Source organism: Boleophthalmus pectinirostris, unplaced genomic scaffold, assembly GCF_026225935.1.
Source record: "Boleophthalmus pectinirostris isolate CB_2022bp ecotype Guang Dong unplaced genomic scaffold, ASM2622593v1 HiC_scaffold_15, whole genome shotgun sequence".
In the NCBI taxonomy this organism is placed as follows: Eukaryota; Metazoa; Chordata; class Actinopteri; order Gobiiformes; family Gobiidae; genus Boleophthalmus; species Boleophthalmus pectinirostris.
In genome coordinates, this window is record NW_026571070.1 from 18,380,887 (window position 1) to 18,403,491 (window position 22,605).

General features: G+C 39.1%; 1 protein-coding gene across 9 annotated transcripts; it reads left to right on the forward strand.

The window, feature by feature from the left end:
• Positions 1-211: 211 nt before the first annotated feature.
• On the forward strand, positions 212-22,311 carry relch (RAB11 binding and LisH domain, coiled-coil and HEAT repeat containing). 9 transcript variants are annotated; one of them, XM_055150863.1, is made up of 31 exons: positions 213-744; positions 3,342-3,431; positions 5,038-5,109; positions 5,249-5,304; positions 5,425-5,538; positions 5,686-5,880; positions 6,106-6,200; positions 6,557-6,680; positions 6,760-6,914; positions 7,678-7,753; positions 7,837-7,932; positions 8,518-8,541; positions 10,414-10,526; positions 10,615-10,705; positions 11,835-11,906; positions 12,163-12,303; positions 12,387-12,551; positions 12,654-12,801; positions 12,881-13,037; positions 13,122-13,245; positions 13,311-13,359; positions 13,754-13,833; positions 14,029-14,135; positions 14,244-14,343; positions 15,340-15,422; positions 16,964-17,027; positions 17,111-17,249; positions 17,927-18,043; positions 19,738-19,826; positions 20,159-20,229; positions 21,281-22,311. In XM_055150863.1, the coding sequence occupies exons 1-31, from the start codon at positions 288-290 to the stop codon at positions 21,399-21,401; spliced, it is 3,585 nt and encodes a 1,194-aa protein (XP_055006838.1). In that variant the 5' UTR covers positions 213-287; the 3' UTR covers positions 21,402-22,311. The 9 variants fall into 9 exon arrangements, 7 of the variants coding, with proteins under 7 accessions (XP_055006841.1, XP_055006842.1, XP_055006838.1 ...); XM_055150864.1 differs by lacking the exon at positions 15,340-15,422 and adding an exon at positions 16,042-16,124; XM_055150866.1 differs by lacking the exons at positions 5,038-5,109; positions 15,340-15,422 and adding an exon at positions 16,042-16,124 and having other exon boundaries at positions 212-744.
• The last annotated feature ends 294 nt before the right edge of the window (positions 22,312-22,605 follow it).

A 22,605-nucleotide genomic window follows, 5' to 3' on the forward strand; every position in this document is an offset into this window, starting at 1 on the left:
ATACGAGCTACGATATGTTCACTTAATAAAATATATTTAGGTGCGTTTTAACAGCTGTCAGGGATGCCATGCCCATTTTGGACTATCTGTCAAAACCATCCAATCAAATTGCGATGCTCTGTGAAGTAGGCGGGCTTACAGGAAGAATTGTATCATCGTTGACCAATGGCAGCTGCGTTTTCCTCCCTCTGTCATCTCTACCTACCAGAACGAGGCTAGCTATCCATTCAGGAAGAAATTGGTGTGAATAGCATAGCCTGTGTTGCTAAATTCATTATAGTGCAAAAATGGCGTCAGTCAACCCATTTAATCTCAGTGATTCTGATGAAGAGGCTGAAAGGCGACCCAATGAAACAATTGACACAGAAAGGAGTCCGAGCGATGGAGCCCCAGGACCGCCACCGGGAAACCCTTTCTCGCCTCCTGCGGACGCCGAGCCTCCGCCGCTGCTGCTGTCTAGCAACCGGACAAGCCCCAGCGGCGGTGAGGGCATCTCGGTGTCTGCCGCTGCCACCTCCGTTATGGCAGGCTCCGCAGACACTCGAATATCAGTGGATGTTATTGCTGCTCAGCTTTTGCGGGACCAGTACATCCTCACAGCCCTAGAGCTGCACACAGAACTGCTGGAGGCGGGCAGGGAGCTTCCAAGGCTAAGAGATTATTTCTCCAATCCTGGCAACTTCGAGCGCCAAAGCGGCACTCCTCCAGCCAAAGACCAGGCTCTGGGACCTGGAGGACCTCTGAGTAAGTACCAGTAACGGAGGCCTGCCTGTCCAGCGTATGGCTACTGTCTGTCATGTTGGTGATGCTCATTAGCTCTGTAGCTAGGTGATGCTAGCTCTTCAGACTGCCTCTGTAAAATAATCGATCTGGATATATCCGCCTGCTGCACCTGGCCTCCTCCTGATCTGAGGCCCGCAGCCAACAGGCGGGTTTGCGGGTCAGATGTCACACAGCCCAGTGTCCACTTTGTCTTCTTTAATCTAAGGAATCCCTGGCATTACAATACAATAGACTTAAGCAACCCTCCATTAATAATTTATCCTTGTGATGTAGGCACAGCTTCCTTATACATTATGCTCAAGAGGTTGATCAAAGATGACGAGAACAACTCCATGGAGGAATCTCTCTAAATGTCTTTCAGACACACACATTTACACTCACACATTGGTTTAAAATATGTTTTCACTTTTTCTACCACAGATAACCACTGGGTAGGCCTTCTTCAAAATTAGACAATTTCCTTCTGGGTTTGTTATCAGATGTGTATTACTAAGTGTTGGCAGGACAGATACTATTATTGTACTGACTAAAATAATAATTAGTAATGCATTACTTGAACTCTGCGCCACATCATTCATTGGTGTGTAATTGTCAATGGCTGGTATTTTTTCTTCTCCTACTAAACAACCAAAAAAGTAAGGATGCTGTTTAGATTATTATCTACAGCTAATTTTGTATTATTTTGTATATTTTTTCTGTTGCTGTTTATAAACATTTAGTACATGATATGGATGATTGAATAAGGATAATGTATGTTTTTATTGCACCTAATTATTGCTCTTTTTAATTAGATACCACATCACTGACTTCATGTCTCCAGAGATATTAGTGGAGTCTTGAGTGTGAAGCCCTGGAAACCCGCCTGAGGCTAGCACTAGCATTTAGCAAATGGCAGCAAGTCACAGTCAGTGAATCAATTGTCTAACCAAATTAAAGTCCAGCAAATAAAGCAAATACTGTTTACATTATTATAAACTTATAAACCATAACACAGTGTGGCATAGTAATATTGGCTGTATATGCTGCTATTACAAGTCAAAGGGTATCTGTTGTATCAAATAAAAATAAGCAGACACAGTAACTGACCATATCAAGGGTCATGCTGGTTTTTCCCTGCCTATTTTGATAGCAAATACACCCATCATGTGATCAACGTTCTTGTAGCATGAAAAAGTGATTAGTTGCACTTGTAATACAAATAAAGAAAACTCTGGCATTTTGACCTGTTGATCACAGTTTTATCTATTAATCCAAACATATTTTCAATGCCATCTGTCATTGTCTAATTATTTTGATCAGTTGTTTAAAGCAGGACCCCTCCCACCATCACCCCTGTAAATCACAGCTCAAACTTATGAGTTCACTGCCCTTCACAGTGATAAGTCAGGTGCTTCATTACTCCCATCATGTGAAAAGCAGTCATTTACTTAAAACTGGACTGATGCTGTGTATGACTGATTACATTACGTAATTATGTAATGCTTACATTATTAGAGATCCAAAAAGCCCACAGTTACTGCATTATATCATGCAAAGCATTGTCATTTACACTTTAAATAATTTTTTTAATTATTAGTTGCGGTTCTTTAGTCACAACGGATGGATGAAGGTCTCAGGTCACATTTATCAGTCTGGACAGTTTGCTCCAGGGGCGTTGTGCTAAAAGGTCAATTTGCTCACACACCTCTTTCATATGGTCACTCTTATTCCAGGCTGGGGATTCTTGTTTATTCTTGCATAAAGAGATTAGTTACCAGTATATAGTTACATAAAACAAAACATGTCAAAGTCGTCAGTGACGGGTTCAACATGTAAACATCTCAGTAGTCATTGATTTGAATGGTATCATCATTTTGTATCTATGCAAAACTGTGTTGTTCACAGTTTATATATGAAAGAGTAACATAGAAGGAATTTCAACTTGTGAATTTGCTGAAAAGTAATGTTAGGTTTTAATGCTAACGATGAACTTTATCCTCTATGACCTCCACCTTATCGAGATATCAAAAAGTAAACAGGCCGATCTACCGCTTGTTTTGCACCTGGGGAAAGCGAACACCACTGGCTTAGTTTTCAGGGCAGCTGAGCTCAATGTAATAGGAGCATTAGTTGTGTCAGCTTGAACAAAGAATTCCTATTGGGATTACTCGTAAGAACTAAGTTTTTAATTAAATGGCATTGTGATATGAGGATTTGTGATTGCATATGCTGTAGCAGTGGCAACATTGCTTTGGCCAAGCTTATAAAACAAGACAAAGTATCAAGTGTAGAGGAACAAACATGATCCAGAGCTACCAGCCGTAGCATCTGTCTTATTTGTGGTGGTGAACAGTAATGTGTGATGATCACCTCCTGTGCAAACCTGTTTGGATTTTTGTCAAATGTCTCAAATGTTTCACTCTCTTGAACGCACAATTAACATATTGCCTTCGAGCAAACATAACATGCTGGATTGCACTTGGATATAGTCTGAGCTCTTCTATTACCTCACTGCCATAATGATGTAATAAACTGTAAATAATATGATGCTTATATTGATGCATTTTATGTTTGTGCAGATCGAGCGGGCAGCATCAGCACCTTGGACTCTTTGGACTTTGCCCGTTACTCAGACGACGGTAACAGGGAGTCGGACGAGAGGGTGGCAGGTAAGATGAGCCAAAACCACCAAAAGCTCCAGACCTCTTAATGGCTAAACATAATAGAAATAAAAAGAGGAGTTATTGCTTTTTACACGAGAAACCGAATCATTTTTCAAGAACTTCTCATTTCCATATTACTATTAAAAAGGAATATGCCTGGGGTTTCTGTGCCTCAGTGATATTTTTGAATCATTTTGTGGTATTTTTGGTATGGGACCTGTCATGACAGTGTTGGAAATCACACCCCCATCTTCTGTGGTTTGGTCGTGACATACCATTAGCTAAGTGCCAATTCATTAACACTAGAGTCTGGTACTTTCACTTGTTGTGTGTATTGTACTGTTTACCCAAAAGAAAAATGACCTTATTTAACCTGGTGTTTTCATTTTCTATTCTATGAATGGCATGTCATTTACATCCGTGGTCATCTATTTATAAAATTAGTCCACAGTAGACCTCACATTGATTATTTTAACAATGGGATACTTTATTTACTATATGTAAAGAAAATACCTGGGGCTTTCAGTAAGTAATGAACAATCATGCAGCAGAGGTAGTGGTATTAAAGTACTACTATATTCATGTCCTTTTCTCTAATTGGCGGCCACACCCCTCACCACTGCACTGTCACACCTACCTGACCAGTCTGCCCCCAGCTGTCTGACTCTGGGTTTTCTGGCTTTCTCCTGACGTTGATCAAACCCCAGTGAACACAACTGGACAAGTCACTCCATCAAACTAGCTTCTTTTGTTTCTTTATTTCCTTCCCTTCTTTTTCAGTTTTTGTTTTTCCATTATGTTGGTCTTGCATTTTGTGCATGTTTAATCTGTCAAAACTCACAGGGAAATAATACAATATGTAGTATTAGCCTACATAGATCTGTTTGAACTACAGAGTGGAGAGGGTCAGCTCAAATGACAGATTGTTAATGCACAACAATGCAACAACATTTTCCTGCTCCATTGCTTCTTACCTTTGTGTGCATTTTAATCAAACATGTCTGAGATTTTGTGTGTTTTTGTTAATCAGTGCTTATTATTCTTTGTACATGTTTGACAAAGTTTATAATCAACAGAGAAATTAAAAAAAATCACAATTGTTGTGTTTTGAAAGCTTAATTCAGTCACTGATTTAAATAACTGACTAAGTAATATCCAAATCCAATCAGAGTTTTGACTGTTCTTGGGTGGCTTGAAAGCAAATATTTACCTGTTAGTATTTCAATCCTTTGTCAGACAGCTCCTAGATTAAACAGCTGATTTCTATCTAGATTTGCTCTCTTTGGCAGTGCCTTTGTTTGCTCAAAGGGAACGACTAATATGACCTAAAGCTCCTGTTTTTCCAGTCCCATCAGTAATACTATTGGGAGGCAGAAGAGGGCAGGAAATCCTCACTGAAACATCCGCTGCACCATGAGCCTCTGCTGCATGCGTTCTGTAGACCATGATTTGCATGCAATCCTCTTTTTGTTGTGTTACAAATCTTACAATCTTTTGTGTGATTTGGTTTTGTTTGTTTTTCATGCCCATTTTTGTTTTATTTGTTTCTTCCCTGTCCTTGGTTGGATGCATTTCCTGTGTGCGTATGTGTGTGATGTCACTTCCTGTCCAGTGCTGGAGTTTGAGCTACGGAAAGCAAAGGAGACCATTCAGGCTCTGCGCGCCAACTTGACTCAGGCAGCAGGTGTGGCGTTCTTTTGACTTTTTCTCCATGTGAACCCTCATTTGTTACAGCTTTCTCAGTCTATTTCTAACTGAATAACTGACGAATGAACTATGCTTTTAAAAATCTGATCTGTAAATCTAATATTTTATCTTCTCAGAAAGTGAAGTGCCCTCTCAAGAGAGGAAAAACTTGAAGTCAAGTCCTGAAATTCAGGTGGGAAAGCTTTGGTTCATTTTTAATTCCTTCGTATAAATTATATGAAGAGCTTGTCTCCAGTGAGAATATTTCTGTGTTTGAGAATCTTCACTCTAGTTTTACTTCTTCTCACTTTAGGAACCTATACGCCCACTGGAGAAAAGAGCATTAAACTTCCTTGTAAATGAATATTTATTAAAAAATGAGTACAAACTCTCCTCCATCACTTTTTCTGATGAGAATGATGATCAGGTAACGATTATTATCAGTAAAAATCTCTCATCCATATTGTTTTGAAATGATTCCCTATACTTAGAATACGTTTAGGACATATGATATTCACCATAGTGGACAGTGTATCACTTTTGTTTGTAGTAAAATTTGATTCTGTCTCTCCAGGACTTTGAGTTGTGGGATGATGTAGGCCTCAATATTCCAAAGCCCCCTGACCTGCTGCAGCTGTACAGAAACTGTGGCGCTCCCTCACCTCTGTCCCGGGACACAGTGGATGTGGCTGTTGAGGTGGACTTTGGGGATCTCCCTGGAAACTGCATCGCCCCAGGGACCCCCAAGAAGCCGGACCTTTCACAACAGGTACTGCAAACACTACAGTTTCAGTATGCCAAATGCATTTTTTATTTTTTAATGATTACTATGGCTTGTGAGTAGATAAAAAAATCTGTTAAAAATATGAACCAAACTATTGTGTGTTAACAAACTGTCTATGCCTTCTGAAAGACTTGTAGCAGCTGCACATTTGGATACTGTGTTCATTTGATCTTTTTTGAAGATATTCAGTTGCTTCTATCTTCTTTATAGCAACAGGCTGAAGTGGTTCAAGAGTTGGAGTATCAGATCAGCCTCCTTAACAGTGAGAAGGAGAGTTTAGCCGAGCAAATCAAGAAACTGCAAAGGTTTGTGCTTATAAAACTAAATGTCTAAATGTCTACATTTTGGGTCTTTTGATGTTCTGCAGCTGTAGCCACCACCCCAAGAATGTTCCATACTAACCATGAAGTGACAAAAATAACATCATGCATTAAACTCATATATATATCTAAACCACAGCAGATAATTGCCATGTCTGTGACCAATTTGTCTGGAACAAGTATAGACATTAAACACAAGCATTGCTGAAATAGGAAACTGGTACAGTTTTCCGGTGGAGTCAAGTTCAAGTCACTATTTATTATCCTAAATTGCTGCTATTAACCAGTACTGAGTAAATTGACTGCAATCCTTATACTTGTTTCCTTTGTTTATTTCACAGTGAAATCCAGACACTAAAGCGGACAGTGTCGTCACCTCCTTCAACAGAAAGACTGTCTTTAGACTTGGGCTCAGAAAACACACCCAACCCATCGTCCACAAACACTTCTTCCTCTGACCCTATGGTATGTACAGTACTCAAAATACTATACCAACATTGTTTTGGACATTATAATAATATCACTTATACTTGTCTTCTTTTAGCCACCATCAGATAATGGCCAGTATCTGGATATCCGAGGCGTTTCAGAACTAGAAAACTCCAAGCCCCCCCTCACACAGAACACATCACAAACACACAATGAAATACACAATAGCCTTAATAAGAGGCCTCCAGTTCAGTTTGACCAGCCTAACAGGTGAGTGAATTTTTAAATATTAATTGTTGAGTAAGTGAAAATAGCTGTATCAAGCATTATTTAAACATGTTATACTTATTTAATAAACAATGATGGCTACAATATAGTCACAATTATTCAGTGTTCTATATTTTTATCTGTCATAATTTTGCTACAATTTGCATTCATTTGTTATACTATACATTTTTAGAGGGCTTGGTTATTATGAATATAGGTTTCTAAATTAAACTTTATGAGACTGGTGATAAAAGAAATTGTTGTTGCCATAAAAAAAATTAAACAATTTTTTTTATGGCAACAACATAATTTCCCACTAGATGGCGCCAATTATCTGTGTATGCTTAAGAAGACACTAGAGTCCCGTTGGGTACGGTGGTCATGGGGCGTGAACTTTTGACTTTGAGGTCATTTAAAAACTTTTCTAAACAGTGTCCCACCCAGACTGTAGTGTATGCAGCACACTTCCAGCTCATAAATCACTTGGTCAATAGAGGCACTGTAAGGTCTATTTACCCTTGTGTTTACTTGAATACATAAGTCTGGAACTCAGATGATAAAATATTGGCATCTGTCATCATGTGATATCAAACAAGTATGGCCACTGTCTCTGCGTTGTTTATCCATGCAGTTGGTGTCTTATTTACATCCTAAAAAAGAAAAACATTGCCAGGTTGTGGGAGAGTGATGAAACTGGCATGTTGGCTTAACTTCAGTCAGTGTTTTTTATTCCTGAGGTCAAATGTCTTTTTATTTCCTGACACAGAAAGTTGTCCCCAGCCTTCCAGCAGGCCCTCCTCTCGTTCTGTCGAATGTGCTCTGATAGCCGCCTTGGAGCAGAGGTTAGCATATAGCAGTTTTTTGTTTTTTGTTTTCCCCAAAATAATAGTGTCAGGAAACCAATTCTATATGTTCTCTATTGCAGGTGTCCCGTATCGCAGACAGTGAACAGAGTGTGATGCTGATGCTAGGCCGCTGTCTTCCACACATCGTCCCTAATGTACTTCTTGCTAAACGAGAGGTAACATTTATTCTATTGTTTATTTATTATTAAATGTTTGTGTTTTCTATGGTCACAATCACATGCTTCTTGTTTTATAGATATACACATAACAGCAGTACGAAACAGGGCATCTCATGTCTACTCCCCTAAAATTTAACAAGGCTTTTATCCAAGCTCAAATATTTTCTTTGTAGTCTCAGCCAAGAAAAACATATTGGAATAAATTGAATGTGCTGATGACTCATTCATTTACCATCTGCCTGTATGAAAAGGGCCATGTATGTTTTTGGTTTTTGGCTATCCCAAAGACAGTTTTTGTGATGTGTGGCTGTAGCTGGCACATCTCATGTATAATTTACAATTTAAAATATTTGTAAATTTTTTGGTGCACCAAAATATTTGGTGCATTTAAAACTAAATAAGCTGTTTTGTGTCAATCTATTTATGGCTGATTTTTCTTTTATGATGCCATTTGTTTGTACTGGTCTCATCATTGGTTCAATCTTCTGTTTGGTCGATCACTCACATTTGCCTCATGGCTGTCAAGTTTAGTTTTGATTCTTCTCACTCATTCTCTCACTCTCATGCATGCCTCTCTTCTAGAGAATGGTTGCACATCTTTGCCAGGTGAGTCTTTCACGCACTCATCTGCATGTTTCCAACCTCACCCTTAGACCAGAGCTACAGCTAATGCCCAGCTGCCAGTAGCTGCAACTGCTAACTCTTAGGCTCTCATCTTATTTACTGAAGAAAAAATAATACAAATTGATATGCAAGAGAGGAGGCCGTCATGGCCTTGGGCTAATGCTAGCTACTGCCATTGTTTTATTTGTGCTTCTTGGTGTATTAATTATCATGACAATTATTTTAAGACAAAGCTTTTTATGGTAGTTAACAAAAAGCTATTAGGAACTGACTGCACCCCTCTGATTCTCAATGCTTAGAATATATTGAGAAGACTTAATTCAATTAAATTCATTTAATTTCTTATAAACTTTATTTTAACCTTTTACGGTCTCCATGATCTGTGAGTGCATGATGATGGCAGCTGATTTTTCATTGTGATGGAAAAAAGGAATTGCACAGACTGGTTTGCATACTGTAGCTATTACACCACACCAGTTGTGATGAAAACACATCGAAAGTTAAAGACTTGGATTTAGTGTTGTTTGTCTGAAATGGACTTTGTACTGTGTCTGTTATGTTCATTAGGCGCCTAACCACATTTTAACCACCACATGACACACCTTCACTTGTTTAAACATGACACTCACAAGAACAAAAGGTGTATGACTTGAAACACTGGAATGAAGCATTAGGCTGTACATGCCACCTGGCTGCTTATCACTCATAACTGTCCCCACTGTAAATCATTGTCTTGAGTTTTTCATTGTGTAGTAATGACCTACACATGTATTCTATGTGCATACTGTAAATTTATGAGCTAATTGTTTTTTAACGGTAGAAAAGCTCTCATCTTCAGTCTTATGAAAACTAATTAAACAAATTATACATATCAGTATTGTTTCACTGGGCTTTTGTGAGAAATCTTGACTTTTCTCTTAGACGCCTGTGGTTTGACGTTTTTCTGTCCACTTCCTGACCACCATGTTTATCCTTGCTCTGGTTTAGCCTCTTAAAGGTAAAAATAGAATTGGCAATGTATGGCCACTATATTTCTGATTTAATCCCTAGTTCTAATACTTAAGAAAACATGATGACTTTTATTTAACTTGACGGCTAAATTGGTTTGAACAGGCATATTTTTCTGCTCTCTTGATGTACGAGTTATTTTACCTACATTAAGCAGATCATGCATCCGCTCTTGAAATATCCCAGGAAATCAACCTGCCATATTTTTCCTCGTGAATGGAAGGCCAACAGGGCACTGACTGGTCCAGCAGCGAGTGGTGACTCACTGCAGTCTATCTTTACCCCGGTCTTGCAGCCGCTTCTGGGATTTTGCTCATGCATTTCTTTGACACTTGGCAGGAAAATCTGATACCTTTCTGGAAAACCGAGTTTGCTTGAAAAACACACACATTTTTAACTCTGTGTGCACTCTCTAATTTGGGTGTGTGTTGTGTGTGGAATGTTGGTCTGACCACAGTTTGGCCATGGAGTCTCTGTATCAAGGACTGTAGAGCTCCCTGTCCTTTGGATGGAGCTTGTGTGAACTCTGTCTGAACTTGAGAAGATAGATGTGGCCTTCTGGAGAGCCGTGGCAGTAGATGTAGGCTAGAAGTGCAGCTGGGTGTGCACATGAACCATATCGTGAGTTTCTGTACATAGCTTAGTACTTAGTTATTACATGCATTGATTTTTATAGCATTGTATACCATGCAGGTTCTCCCATTATGACTTCACCCAAATAACCAATTTTTTTTTTTTTCCTATTCCCCAGCCTGCCTGATTTTGCAACCCTCCATGTTAAGCTTCTGTCTTAAACTTTTAACTGTACTGTGGCCCTAATCCCATGTTTGTCACTCTCTCCTCTAGGAGTTAATCCCACTTATTTTATGCACTGCATGCCTTCACCCAGAGCCTAAGGAGAGGGACCAGCTCCTTCACATACTCTTTAACTTAATCAAGAGACCAGATGACGAGCAGAGGTGCGCTTATTCCTTCTTATTTCATTGTTTTTTCAAAGTCCGCTTAACCTTGCATATTTATTCTTTTATTTGTTTGATTATTTCATAGACAAATGATTTTAACTGGGTGTGTTGCATTTGCGAGACACGTTGGTCCCACACGTGTCGAAGCTGAACTACTTCCTCAGTGTTGGGAACAGGTGAGAAACATGCTGCAGGTGGTGCATTGTGTCTGTAAAGATGCAGTTACTCATTAGAGTGTCTGGTAACATACAATAACATTTTCATTCAATCAAAAACTAAGAATATGATATGTTATACCAATGATCCTTTTAATTTAACCGTATGTTCTCTGCCAGCAACAAGTCTGGAAAAATTAAGAGTTGTGGGCTTACGTGTCAGTATTGTGCAAAATCAGTATGTGAACTATTACAGACTAGACAGGGAAATTACTTGCTAATCTCAATAGAGAAATCCAAAACAAAGAAAACTGATTTGATCAGGGTTGGATACATTTTCATTTTCTCAGTACCCACAGAATAATGCATATTTCTATATTAATCATTTTAGTAAAAGGCAAAACAGGATAATACTCTTCATGAATTGCATTAAATACAGGAAAATGTCTAGTTTTTATTATTCACAGGCACCAAAATTAGTATTGTTTTGACACTCAGCATTTTGTCAGTACTGGTCGAACCTTACCTTTTTCAGGTAATGTACTGGTTTGGTCCCTTTTAACAGTGCACATTCCTAGTGATGCATGTATAATTATTATTTTAGGTGTTGAATCCATAGACTGTATAATGAAGTGCACTAAGGGAAGGTGACATCACCCATAGCGTTCAGCTTCAGTCAAATGAAGCTCACCGAGGCTAGCAGTTTAAGGATGCCAATTTGAAGCCGAGTTTCATATCAGGAATTGAAAATGATTCACGGACAAAATAACAAAATGAGAACACCAGGATCATGTAAAGGAGGTTAATGTAAACACTTTAAGACCAAATATTTGGAATGTGGTGGCTAGCCGGTTAGTTATGTCCATGTATATATACAGTCTGTGGTTGAATCTGATAAAAGTATTGTTTTCATTGACACTTCAACATGTCAACACAATGTAATAAATTGTTTTTTTGCAGAGATAGCAGTAACCACTGAAAACAAATTTAGAGGCTGAGAATCTGCTTAGAAAGACAAATTGTGGTTTTTACAGGGCCAGAATGTTAATAATATTTTTCATTGTTTCCATTCTTTTGTGGCTGCCTCTCTGTCTGCATCCCTGCTTATGTCCTCTTCCTCTTCAAAATATCCTCCCATTTTTTTCCACAGATTAACCACAAATATCCCGAAAGAAGATTGTTAGTGGCAGAAGCCTGTGGAGCCTTAGCACCATACCTGCCTGTAAGAAAACACGCACATTCAGTCTCATGGACCCATTCCTTTATTTTTAATACCATTTTGTTTTGTTTTGTTTTTAATACCGTTTGTCACGGTATAATATTAGTCAAGTCTACCTTATGTTAATTCTGTTACATTGTAATAGATGACCAGTCTGTAAACAAGTGATGGTATCAACGTAGACAAGCACTAATCTATATTAATGCATGGGTAGGCCACATATAATGTCATTAATTCTTCCTCCTCTCTATTCTTGCAGAAGGAGATCCGCAGCTCCTTGGTATTGTCCATGTTACAGCAGATGCTTGCTGACGATAAGGCCGACATGGTCCGAGAAGCTGTAGTCAAGAGTTTGGCGATTATTATGGGTTACATTGACGACCCTGACAAATACTCTCAGGTAAATGTAGTCTCAATTATTGACAATGTTTATTTCACACAGAATTACTACAGTCTCCTTACTATGGCTAAATATGTGTCCAGGGTTTTGAGCTGATGCTGCTTTCCCTTGGAGACCCATCAGAGCGGGTGGTCAGTGCAGTCCACCAGGTCTTCATTCCTGCCTTCGCTGCCTGGACCACTGAACTGGGCTCTCTGCACACTGCACTTATCCCCTCGTTGCTGGCACGGATAGAGAAACTACTTATGGTAAGAACTAGAAATAGAAAATGACCACCCAACACTGATGCTGATAAGCAGTCAGCTGTATTTTATTTCTTTGTATAATCAATAATTGTTTTTTACTTAAAGCAAGGAGAGCATAGTCTGGATGAGCACAAGCTTCATGTGTTCCTGTCTGCGCTCCAGTCTCTCATCCCTCCTCTTTTTGCTGTGGTGCTGCAGAATGCACCTTTCACCAGCAGAGCCAAACTCCATGGAGACATACCTGCCATTGAGGGTACAAAAAATTAATTTGCTGGCTTCTTATAGGTTATTTTAGTGCATTATGTTTAATTGAATGTTCAATTGTTTCTTAGTTACACGGTTTCCAAGGCCAGCCTCCCCACTTCAGGATGTAGCAACAATTATTGGCAGCAGAGAGATGTTGAGTGCCCTGTTGATACTGTATGACCATCAGCTGGAACATGAAGGGACCACGGGCTGGGAAAGCCTTCTTTGGGTCGTCAATCAACTGTATGATATGTCAATGGCAGCATATGTTTTATCATAAGTTATATGAAATTGTTATATGTGATTTTTATTATGTTCATTTTGTAGCCTTCCTCAGCTAATAGAGATTGTTGGTCGCATCAATGTGACATCGTCAACATGCGTCCATGAGTTCTCCCGGTTCTTCTGGAGGTTCTGTCGCACATTTGGCAAGATTTTTACCAACACTAAGGTAAAATCAAACATTAAAAACAATACATCTTTTGATACATTTTTAACAACTCATCCTATTTTCAGGTCAAACCACAGTTCCAGGAGATCTTAAGACTATCTGAAGAAAATGTTGGTAAGATTCAAACAAACCCTTTTCTTCTTGGCTAATAGCCGTGATTTGTCAGTCTAACAGTCATTTGCAGTCACTTATGGTTATCCCCTCCTTCTCTGCTAATTCCGGACATGTTTTTGAATTTATAGCAGCTTCTTTGTCTCCACTGTCTACAAAGTGATTGAGTGGTGGTATTGTGACCCATGGTGAAATGTGTTTTGTATTGAGAGCAGCTTTTGGTTTTGGATAATCACGACTATTATTACATTTTTGAGGCCAATACTTAGACAGCCACAATCATTTTGTGTACTTTTGTGTATCAGCATTAAAGAATGTTGTTACAATGGATTATTTAGTTGATTGTTCTATTACTGAAATGTGTCATTTGTAAATGTTTTGCCTGGATTCTTTCTAGATGCTTCGGCAGGAAATGGTATTCTCACCAAAGCTACAGTCCCTATCTATGCCACAGGAGTGCTGACCTGTTATAACCAGGTATGTTACAGTTGTGAAAATAGCCTGGGGGCTTGCATTCAAAGTGTATTAATGTCACACAGGAATATTTACTGATTATAAAATATATTTTTTCAGGCTTGGTAAAGACAACAGCAAATGTATTTAATACATATAATAATACAATAAAATCTGTTTTATATTTCTCAAACCCTCTTGTTTGTTTGTGCTTTACAGGAAGAAGACCGTAAATTATTGGTTGGATTTTTGGAAGATGTCATGACAACCCTGTCTCTGTCCCATGCACCTCTGGACAGTTTAAAGGCTGCCTTTGTAGAGCTGGGGTGAGAAAACATTATATTATACAACATTTTAATTATACAACCTTATTATAACATATATATAATCTCCTGTATTCATCTGCTGTTATTCATTTGTTTTGTTTTCCCCAGTGCTAATCCAGTATACCATGAGCTGTTACTCACTGTGCTGTGGTATGGTGTGGTCCATACATCAGCACTGGTCCGGTGTACAGCTGCGAGGATGTTCGAGGTACAAAACACATACAGTGAAATGAAAAACATAATTGTGCTTTAAGCACCAATGGCATGTTTATGTTTCTAAATGATTGTCATCAAACTTAATATTAATCTTTACTGTAGTGAAGTTCAAAAATGTAATGTCTCTATTTGCTGTGTGCTAGCTTGGCTTGCTATTGCTGCTATTAATATGCATTTAGTGTCAAGCTAGTTTGTTTTGCTAATGTAAGTTCAGCCTGTCGACCCTGTTGCACTTACTACACTGGTCCTGGTTCCAAATGCATGACTAGGTCTGAGTGCATGAACTCTTGAGTGTGCACTGGTCTGGAATAGGCTAATAATGACCATGCATAGTTATTCTGTTCATTGGAAATTATGGAGCTCATTATAAAAATAATAATTTATGTTCATTTTTCACTACACTCATTGCATTTTGAAGCCAGCTGTGTGAATTGCCAAGCATCAATTCGTGAGCCCTGTGCATACTCAAAGTGGCAGAAAAAGCATTGGAACTAGGACCATTTGAACCTGAGCTAAGGGGAGGAGGAGTGGAAGCATATAATCACATCTCATTTACCTCAGTGTCCCCATTTCATGGTGTGTAGTCCATCATTACAACATAACTAGGTTTTAAAATAGTTCCTCAGATTTCCAGATGGACTTTGACAGTTTGCATGATCAGTCCTGGAGACTGTGGAAAGAGCCCATTTAGTCACATGTGTAATGTCTAACTTGTTTTAATGATGTCTGTGGTACTGTCTGCATATTTGTGTGCATGTGTGCAAATGTCATGCATAAATTCAATGTGAACACATTTGCTAGATCTGTGCTGTGCCGTTCCATGCCTTGCAGCTGGTGTTTTGTGTTTACCACTTTCTTCCTTTTTTGTGTTTTTTTTTTCTTTTCTACTTTGCTTTTCTCTCTACCTATTTGGCGGTGTTGCTCGCTCTTGTCCCAATGCCCCGCCTACCTGTGTGACATCACGGCTGGCTGTGTCCAATCCGATCAGCTGCTGGTGAAGGGGGTGAATGAGACGCTGGTAGCTCAGAGAGTGGTGCCGGCTCTCATCACACTGTCCTCCGATCCTGAAATGTAAGTGCAACTCCGAATACAGCAGCAAACAAACCCACAAACCGCCCGACCGCGCCACGTCTCTCTCCCCCTTCTCTCTGCCACCTGATACCCACACACCTGTCTGTTCCCACCAGGAGCTTATTCACTCAGTATTAAATACATTCTATTTATCAATTTTGGCTGCAAAAGACTCCTGGCATCACAGTTTTGAGAATTACTGTGTCAAAGCTTTCTTTAACGCCCCTGTTTGGTGTAGGCTAGGGTGTGGGTGTATCGGCAAAATCACACTATGCAAGATAAGTCTGCGTTGCTAATTCATGCTAGCTCTCATTTGACAGTTTATAAACTACACATGAATCACTGTCAAGTCTGTAGCTTTCTGTTTGCATGTGTCACACTCCCAGCATGCTCCATTCTTCCCTTCCTCCTCTCCAGCCCACTTTATTCAAATCAAGCCCCTCCCACTGGCTGATCACAAGCAAGTGGTTGAGATCTTAACCGTGGCTTCCTCCAAATTCCTCCTTTTGGGTCTCCTCTTTCTGCCTCCTCTATCTTCTGTCTTTCGTTCGCGTCTGGCCCGCCCTCTGCCTCCCCTAACCCCGCCCTCCTCTCATCCTGCTGTGTGGTGGGTTTGCAGTTGATTCTCCGAGGCATGAGTGAAGCATTAGTAGATCGCCGGGCGGCTCCGGCCCTTATAACTCTGTGCAGTGGGCCTGAATTGTGAGTCATCTGACACAGAAACAACCCTGTAAACATGATCATTTTGTGGGCTACATTCCACAGAAAGCCACAATATTATTAGAGATTTTTTTTTTTTTTAAAGCAACCATGTGATGTGAAATTACCTAATAATTTAAAAATGTTGGAATAAATTATTTCTGTTTGGATGCAGCCCATGTTTTCACACCATTCTCTTTACCTTTTACTTTACACAGATGTAAACCTAACCTGGATTAATCCCTTCTATCTTTATTTACTGACCAATCAAAACTGATCATTAATAATATTATGTCTGTCACGATAACAAATTACGATATATCACTGAAGAAAGTATAGACAATAAACAATAATATTGAAACTAATTGATTATCCCATCAAACAACTATTCTAAATGTACAATATTATTAAAACCATGAAGGGCAATAGATAAAGAGCAGAATAATAATATCGTTAATGAGTGAAGTTATTTAATTGACCCTCTACTGCTCAAATCTTATCACACTGCAGAATAAAATGGCAAAATATCCCCTGAAATGCAAAGAAACAGTATGCACGATAAATATTGAGCCTCAGAATATATTGTTAACTCTTTAATATATTGAACGGTAAGTTGATATTGTAATTATCGTGACAGGCCTAAATTCAATAAAATTTCAAACAAAAACACCAAGTTTGTGGGTTTCTATCTTTAGACTTTTCCTCTATAGATAATATCTCTGCTAAAAATAAATTCAAAAAAGCCTTACGCTAAACCCATAAAGGAATACATTTTACATACACCACAGCAGAGAGTTTGTCCTGAACTGTTGATGCATTGTTTGCTCTGCTGCTATTTTTAGCTCGGTGAGGATATCCACTATTCCAGCGTTTGGGACCATCATGGAAACTGTCACACAAAAAGAGGTGATGCATAACCGCATTACACGTTCTGTCAGTCACATTTTATGCAGTTTAATTATGTTTCTATGTTTCTTTGTCAATGCTAGCTACTGGAGCGTGTAAAAATGCAGCTAGCATCCTTCCTGGAGGACCCTCAGTATCAAGACCAGCACTCTTTACACATGGAGATCATAAGGACGTTTGGGAGGGTCGGGCCAAACGCAGAGCCACGGTTTAGGGATGAGTGTAAGTAGACCTAATCTTATTTCTAAGTCTCCCTGATTAAGGATTTTAGCACATTTTCCCCAGTGCAGTTTTTCCACACCACAGCCTCTTTGCATTGGCATTATACCAGCAAAGGTTTATTTTGCATTTACATCATGTTAAAGCTACATTGCAAGGGTTCATTCTTCCTGGAGATGTTATTGCTTTGTCTAGAATGTTCCCCAGTATAGATTAAACCTGTCCATCTCAAGGGAGACAACTATAAGCCACATTACAGGTCAGATCTGTGGAGATGCAACCCTATTGACAGAGAGAATGATTCTATTTTTTGAGCAATTGAAACCAAAGGCATACCATGGAACATTCCGGGGAAAGCAATTATATCTCCATGGAGACGGGCAGGTAACAGACCCTCCACCAGAAAAGTTGCGCAATGCACCTTTAAGTTTAAGATTTTGATTAGAAACTGGTATTTTGGTTAAGGTTGGGGCTTTGGTCTTAGCAGAATCGAGTTGGGAAAAAAGTTGTGTTTTGTAAGGGCAGTTCCTCATCCAAAAGTTTCAATATGTTGCTTTCAGTTGCTTAATTTCAGTTCCGACTTAAGACTATTGCCACAAACCCATGAATATACGTATCTTACATGAAGCATTATGCCTTTGCCTGTTTTTGTAACTTTTCCATTTTAATTTTGGTTTTAGTTGTGCTACCACATCTTCATAAGCTGGCACTAGCAAACAACAGTCAGACGGTGGAGAGCAAACGGATCGACATCGCCACACAGCTCTTTGAGGCCTACAGCGCCCTCTCCTGTTGCTGTATCCTTGACTGATATTGACACAATGTAGTTTTTCATTTTTTTTCCCAGAAATCTCCTCCCTTTGACATTTTGCAACTACTGAGCATTTATTCCAGTTTTTAGTCTAACCGTGTATTATGACTGGCATACACTCGGATCCATTGCCGTAATAGTGAGTCAGTAACTATAGCGTAGCTCAAAGGCTAGTTACTTCCAGGTCCGATATTCTCTGTATCTCAGGGCTTGCTATGAGTGTGTGTGGTTGAGTGTGTGTGTTGGCACGGTTAGTTTGTCATTTGGCAGTAGGAGAAAGGAAAAACAAGCAGTCTCCATTTTCAGGGTAATTATAGGGTTGGTTAGGTGAAGGAAAGGATGAGAGAGACACTGGGAGCTTGAGAAGAGCAAAGAAAGTTAATGCATCGACTTTAATCTACAATTACATTTGCCAGATTTAGATCGTTTACGTTGGTCCTTGTTGTGATTCTTTCCCCTCTTGCACAACCCCCCCCCCTTTTCTCACAGTACCCCCCACCAAACACACACATCTGGTTTCCATGCTTTTTGCGGGCATTAATTTGACTTATAATCATACCCTGGAGACTCATCTTAACCATAGTTACTAAGTTCAAAGTTCTTTAGTTGTCATTCAAACATGCAAGAGAAACACGTGACTGCTTGCCTAAACTTAACCTAAACTCCAACCTTAACTTATTTTAACCCATAAATGATGTGTTGATCTAGTAATAAAGACTTTATGACATGGAGATCTGTTTGTTGTTTCCATAAAGGAGGCAGGTCCCCATAAGTGAGCGTGTGTACATATCTTAGTCCCCCCATGTGATAAAGACCTGCTCAAATACGCATATGTTGTACATATTCATGCGTTGGGGTTTCATGCTTTTTGACGACATTACATTGACTTGTAATAACCTTAACCCTACATTAATTTCCTGGAGACCCATCCTAACTTTAACCATTGTCATTACATGTTAAACCTTAATCAGAATGCTAACCTGAAGCTATTTTAACTCACATCTCAACCCCTAAAGGATTAATGTCATGGGGAGCTCTTGTGTGTCTCCATAAGGGAGGCAGGTCCCCATAAAACGAGTGTGTGTTCAGATTGGAGTCCCCGCAGTGTGATAAATACTTGCAGGCACATACAAACGGGACAGCTGCGTCAAGCCTCATTCCTGTGGGTCTTTTCCAGGCTGTGATTTGACAAGAGCAGCAGTGTCCAGGAGCTCCGGCCCTAACCTCAGGGCCCTACCTCCCACTGCCATGGCTCTCTTGTAATCAGTAAGACAGTCTCTGAAATTGCACATTCCCATCGCTAAAAATATAGATTTCTTCACCCAGTTCTTCATATAGTTTCATTGGCTGTGACAGGTGGCAAAAGACATGCAGTCATGGGTGGGAGAAAAACTGGAAATATGTCTACATTGTCTAAAACTATTTGTGTAAGCTGTTAATTGGAGTGATTCTACTTTTACTGTAACTTTTATTCTGGAATACACACCCTGGCCCTTGATAACTGCAACAGCAAAATAGGGACATGAAATGTTATATAGTATAAACTAATACATTTATCTTTTAATAATATTGTTGCATTCTTTGTTTAAATGATCAAAAGTATTAATGTCGGTCGGTCTTTAATACGCTTTAATGCTCTACTAATTTTGTTGGTTAAATTTATCCTTAATGCACTGTCAGTTATTTCTGAGGAGGTGATGGTGAACCACTTCCTGCCGGGTCTGAGGTGTCTCCGGGCAGACATGGAGCAACTCTCCCCTGAGCATGAGGTATGAAGAACAGCACATAGACACACGCACACTCACAAACACACACACGCTCCTTATGGGAATAGTCAGTCTCATATTATCACACATTTTATATCAAGCATCACTTACTTTAAAGGTATTCATAAAATTCCCTCAGACATACAGCGTGACATTCACTCTTAAACACCTCCACTATTTTTATGTTTCCTTCCAAATTACACAACGCATTTCACATGAGCCTTTTTCTTTGGTGACAAACCATCAGCTGACTTTCAGTGTGAGAATTATTTAAAGGTTAAATGGTTCTCAAAAGCAGTTCTTGCAGCAAATAAAAATATTTCTTTTGTTATTAGGTCATCCTCAGTTCTATGGTCAAAGAATGTGAAATCAAAGTGGAAAACCGAGCAATGGGAGATCCACAAGGGTAAGAAAAAGCATCCTCTATAACTTTTAATTAAAACAAGTTTTGCTTAGCATTACATCAGAGACAAAGCTTTAATCTCAAGGTTACTTAGAAGCGAAAGGTCATTTAATTCAATTGGTATAATGTTGTGGGTTCGATTCCCTGGAGCTTTGCTCTCTGAAGATGTAAAGTGTCAGTACCACAATCATTATGTGGTTATCTTCACAGAGGCAAAATGAGAGGAATAGTTTTGGGAAAGCTTTAAAGATCCTGAGACTGCAGCCTCATAGAGGAGATTTCTCCCATCTTGTAAACATGTGTTTCAGGCTCATTAAAAAGAAGCATGTAACGTCTCCACACATAAGCTCATTTTTGAGGCGTGTTTGCCTCCAGCCTCAAGTTCACGACTGTAAACTTGCGCCAAAACATATTTGTGTCTCAAAGCTTGGTTTATTAGAAGTTTTCTGTTTAATTACTGGTTCTTTCCAAATAGTCCAAATATTTACCATAGCTATTGCTTACTACAGGGTATTTTTAGATTTTTTTGATTAGTAGAATTGTTTTCTTTTTGACTCTAGATTCAGAAGTCTCCTAATATGCAATTACTTGCATATTTATTTGGCCTAGGTATAATAATTAGCTGGCTCCCTCCTTACCTAACTCTTTATGCTATGGACCAAATGACTTGACTCTCTTTGCTGCATGGCCACATTATTCTCATCTTTATGGGAATTCTAAGGCAGTAGTCATACAAACAAATGCTTAAAGTTAACATTCACAGACCCAACATTTTGGCTGTTTTTACAAGTGCTGTGATACGATGTTTGTTCTGCTGTTAAACAATACAGCACCTTTGCAGATAGTATAACTGGTCTGGCTTCACACTAAATCCACTCATTGCTCAAAAGAGGAACCTCTGGAGCCGTTAGACTGTAAAAGTCAGGAGGGGCTGTGTTGGCAATCACATTTCCTTCTCAAACTGGAGTAAAGGCCGACAAGCTCATCAGTGGAAATTATAGGTTTGTTGTGGGATTTTGTTTTGACTACACATGCGTATTTATTTTCTTTGCAGATCCGCATCGATTGCTTCCAGTTTAGTGGGCGAAGACGCAAAGACCAAGTTCTTGAGCAAGATGGGACAGCTCACAACTTCAGGCGCGATGTTAGCTAACGTCTTCCAGCGAAAGAAGTGATCACTACATTGATTAACATATATCGGCTGGTTGCAAGCGATTTGCAGAAAAAGGTCTCAAGAATGTCAAGAAAACAAGGCGAAAAGGTGAAATTACTTTTAGACGGAGATCACCAAGTAAAGACTAATTCTATTCGTAAATTATAAAGTGCAGTTAGGGCGGGGGCTTGCTTTGTGCTGCCACTTCAGATTGCTGGTTCAAGGAAGCTTTTGGACAGTATTGCAAATCACAACAACGGACTTTGCAGACATTACAGCAGATGATCCGTGAATGAAATTACATTGTACTTGACAATTTCCATTAAAACAAGCAAGGTCTTATCAATTTCATGGTGAGATGGTTTAGATGGGGGATGTGTTTTGTTGAGTTAAGATGGGACAACAAAACAGTCTAAAATCGGCCTATGTGTACAGTTAGTCTGTACGGCTCCAATGTATCGCCTACTTGAAACTATAAAAATGTATGTCTTGCCTTTATTTCTTCAAAGTTTGTTTTTTGTTTTGATAGCTTCTATTTTATAACTTATTTATGTCTTAAATGAAGAAAACATACTTTAACTTCCAAAGAAACTTGCACTTCACTGCTGTTTTGTTTAAAATATATTCTATGTTTTAATGCAGTCTTATACATGGCCGACAACATCACTACTGTTAATTATTATTTTGTGGTTAATGTGAAGCTGCTGGAGAAATCTTTGATCTCTTTGTTGCACCTTGTCTGTATGTGTTGCAGTGTCTATCGATAATCGTATTTTCTAAAGTGGGGTCTCATGTTTTGTTTTCATTTTTTTTTAATAAGAGAGAGAAACAGTAAATACTTGTATCATACACTGAAATGAAGGTACTCATTATTATGTATATTTGAAATTGGTGTCGCGCTGTAATAAAAAAATCAATTGTGTACTCAAAAATGTTTACGTTTTATGAGCGCGTCTGCATACCCGAGCAGTGAAGTCATAAAGAGAGAGAGAGCGCGCACGCCAGATTGATTATTGTTCAAAGTGTGGACAGGTGCTATGAGCAGTAAAACAAAGCCATCTCACAGACAAACACTCACCCAACCCCTTGGAACTCTTTGAAGTAGTCCATTGTCTACTACGCAATACAACCACCTACCAAAGTCCATTTTGTGGGGCATTCCCAGGTTCTTATCCCATATAAAATAAAAGAGTAGATCTGTGTTAGAGATTATACTATCAAGCAGT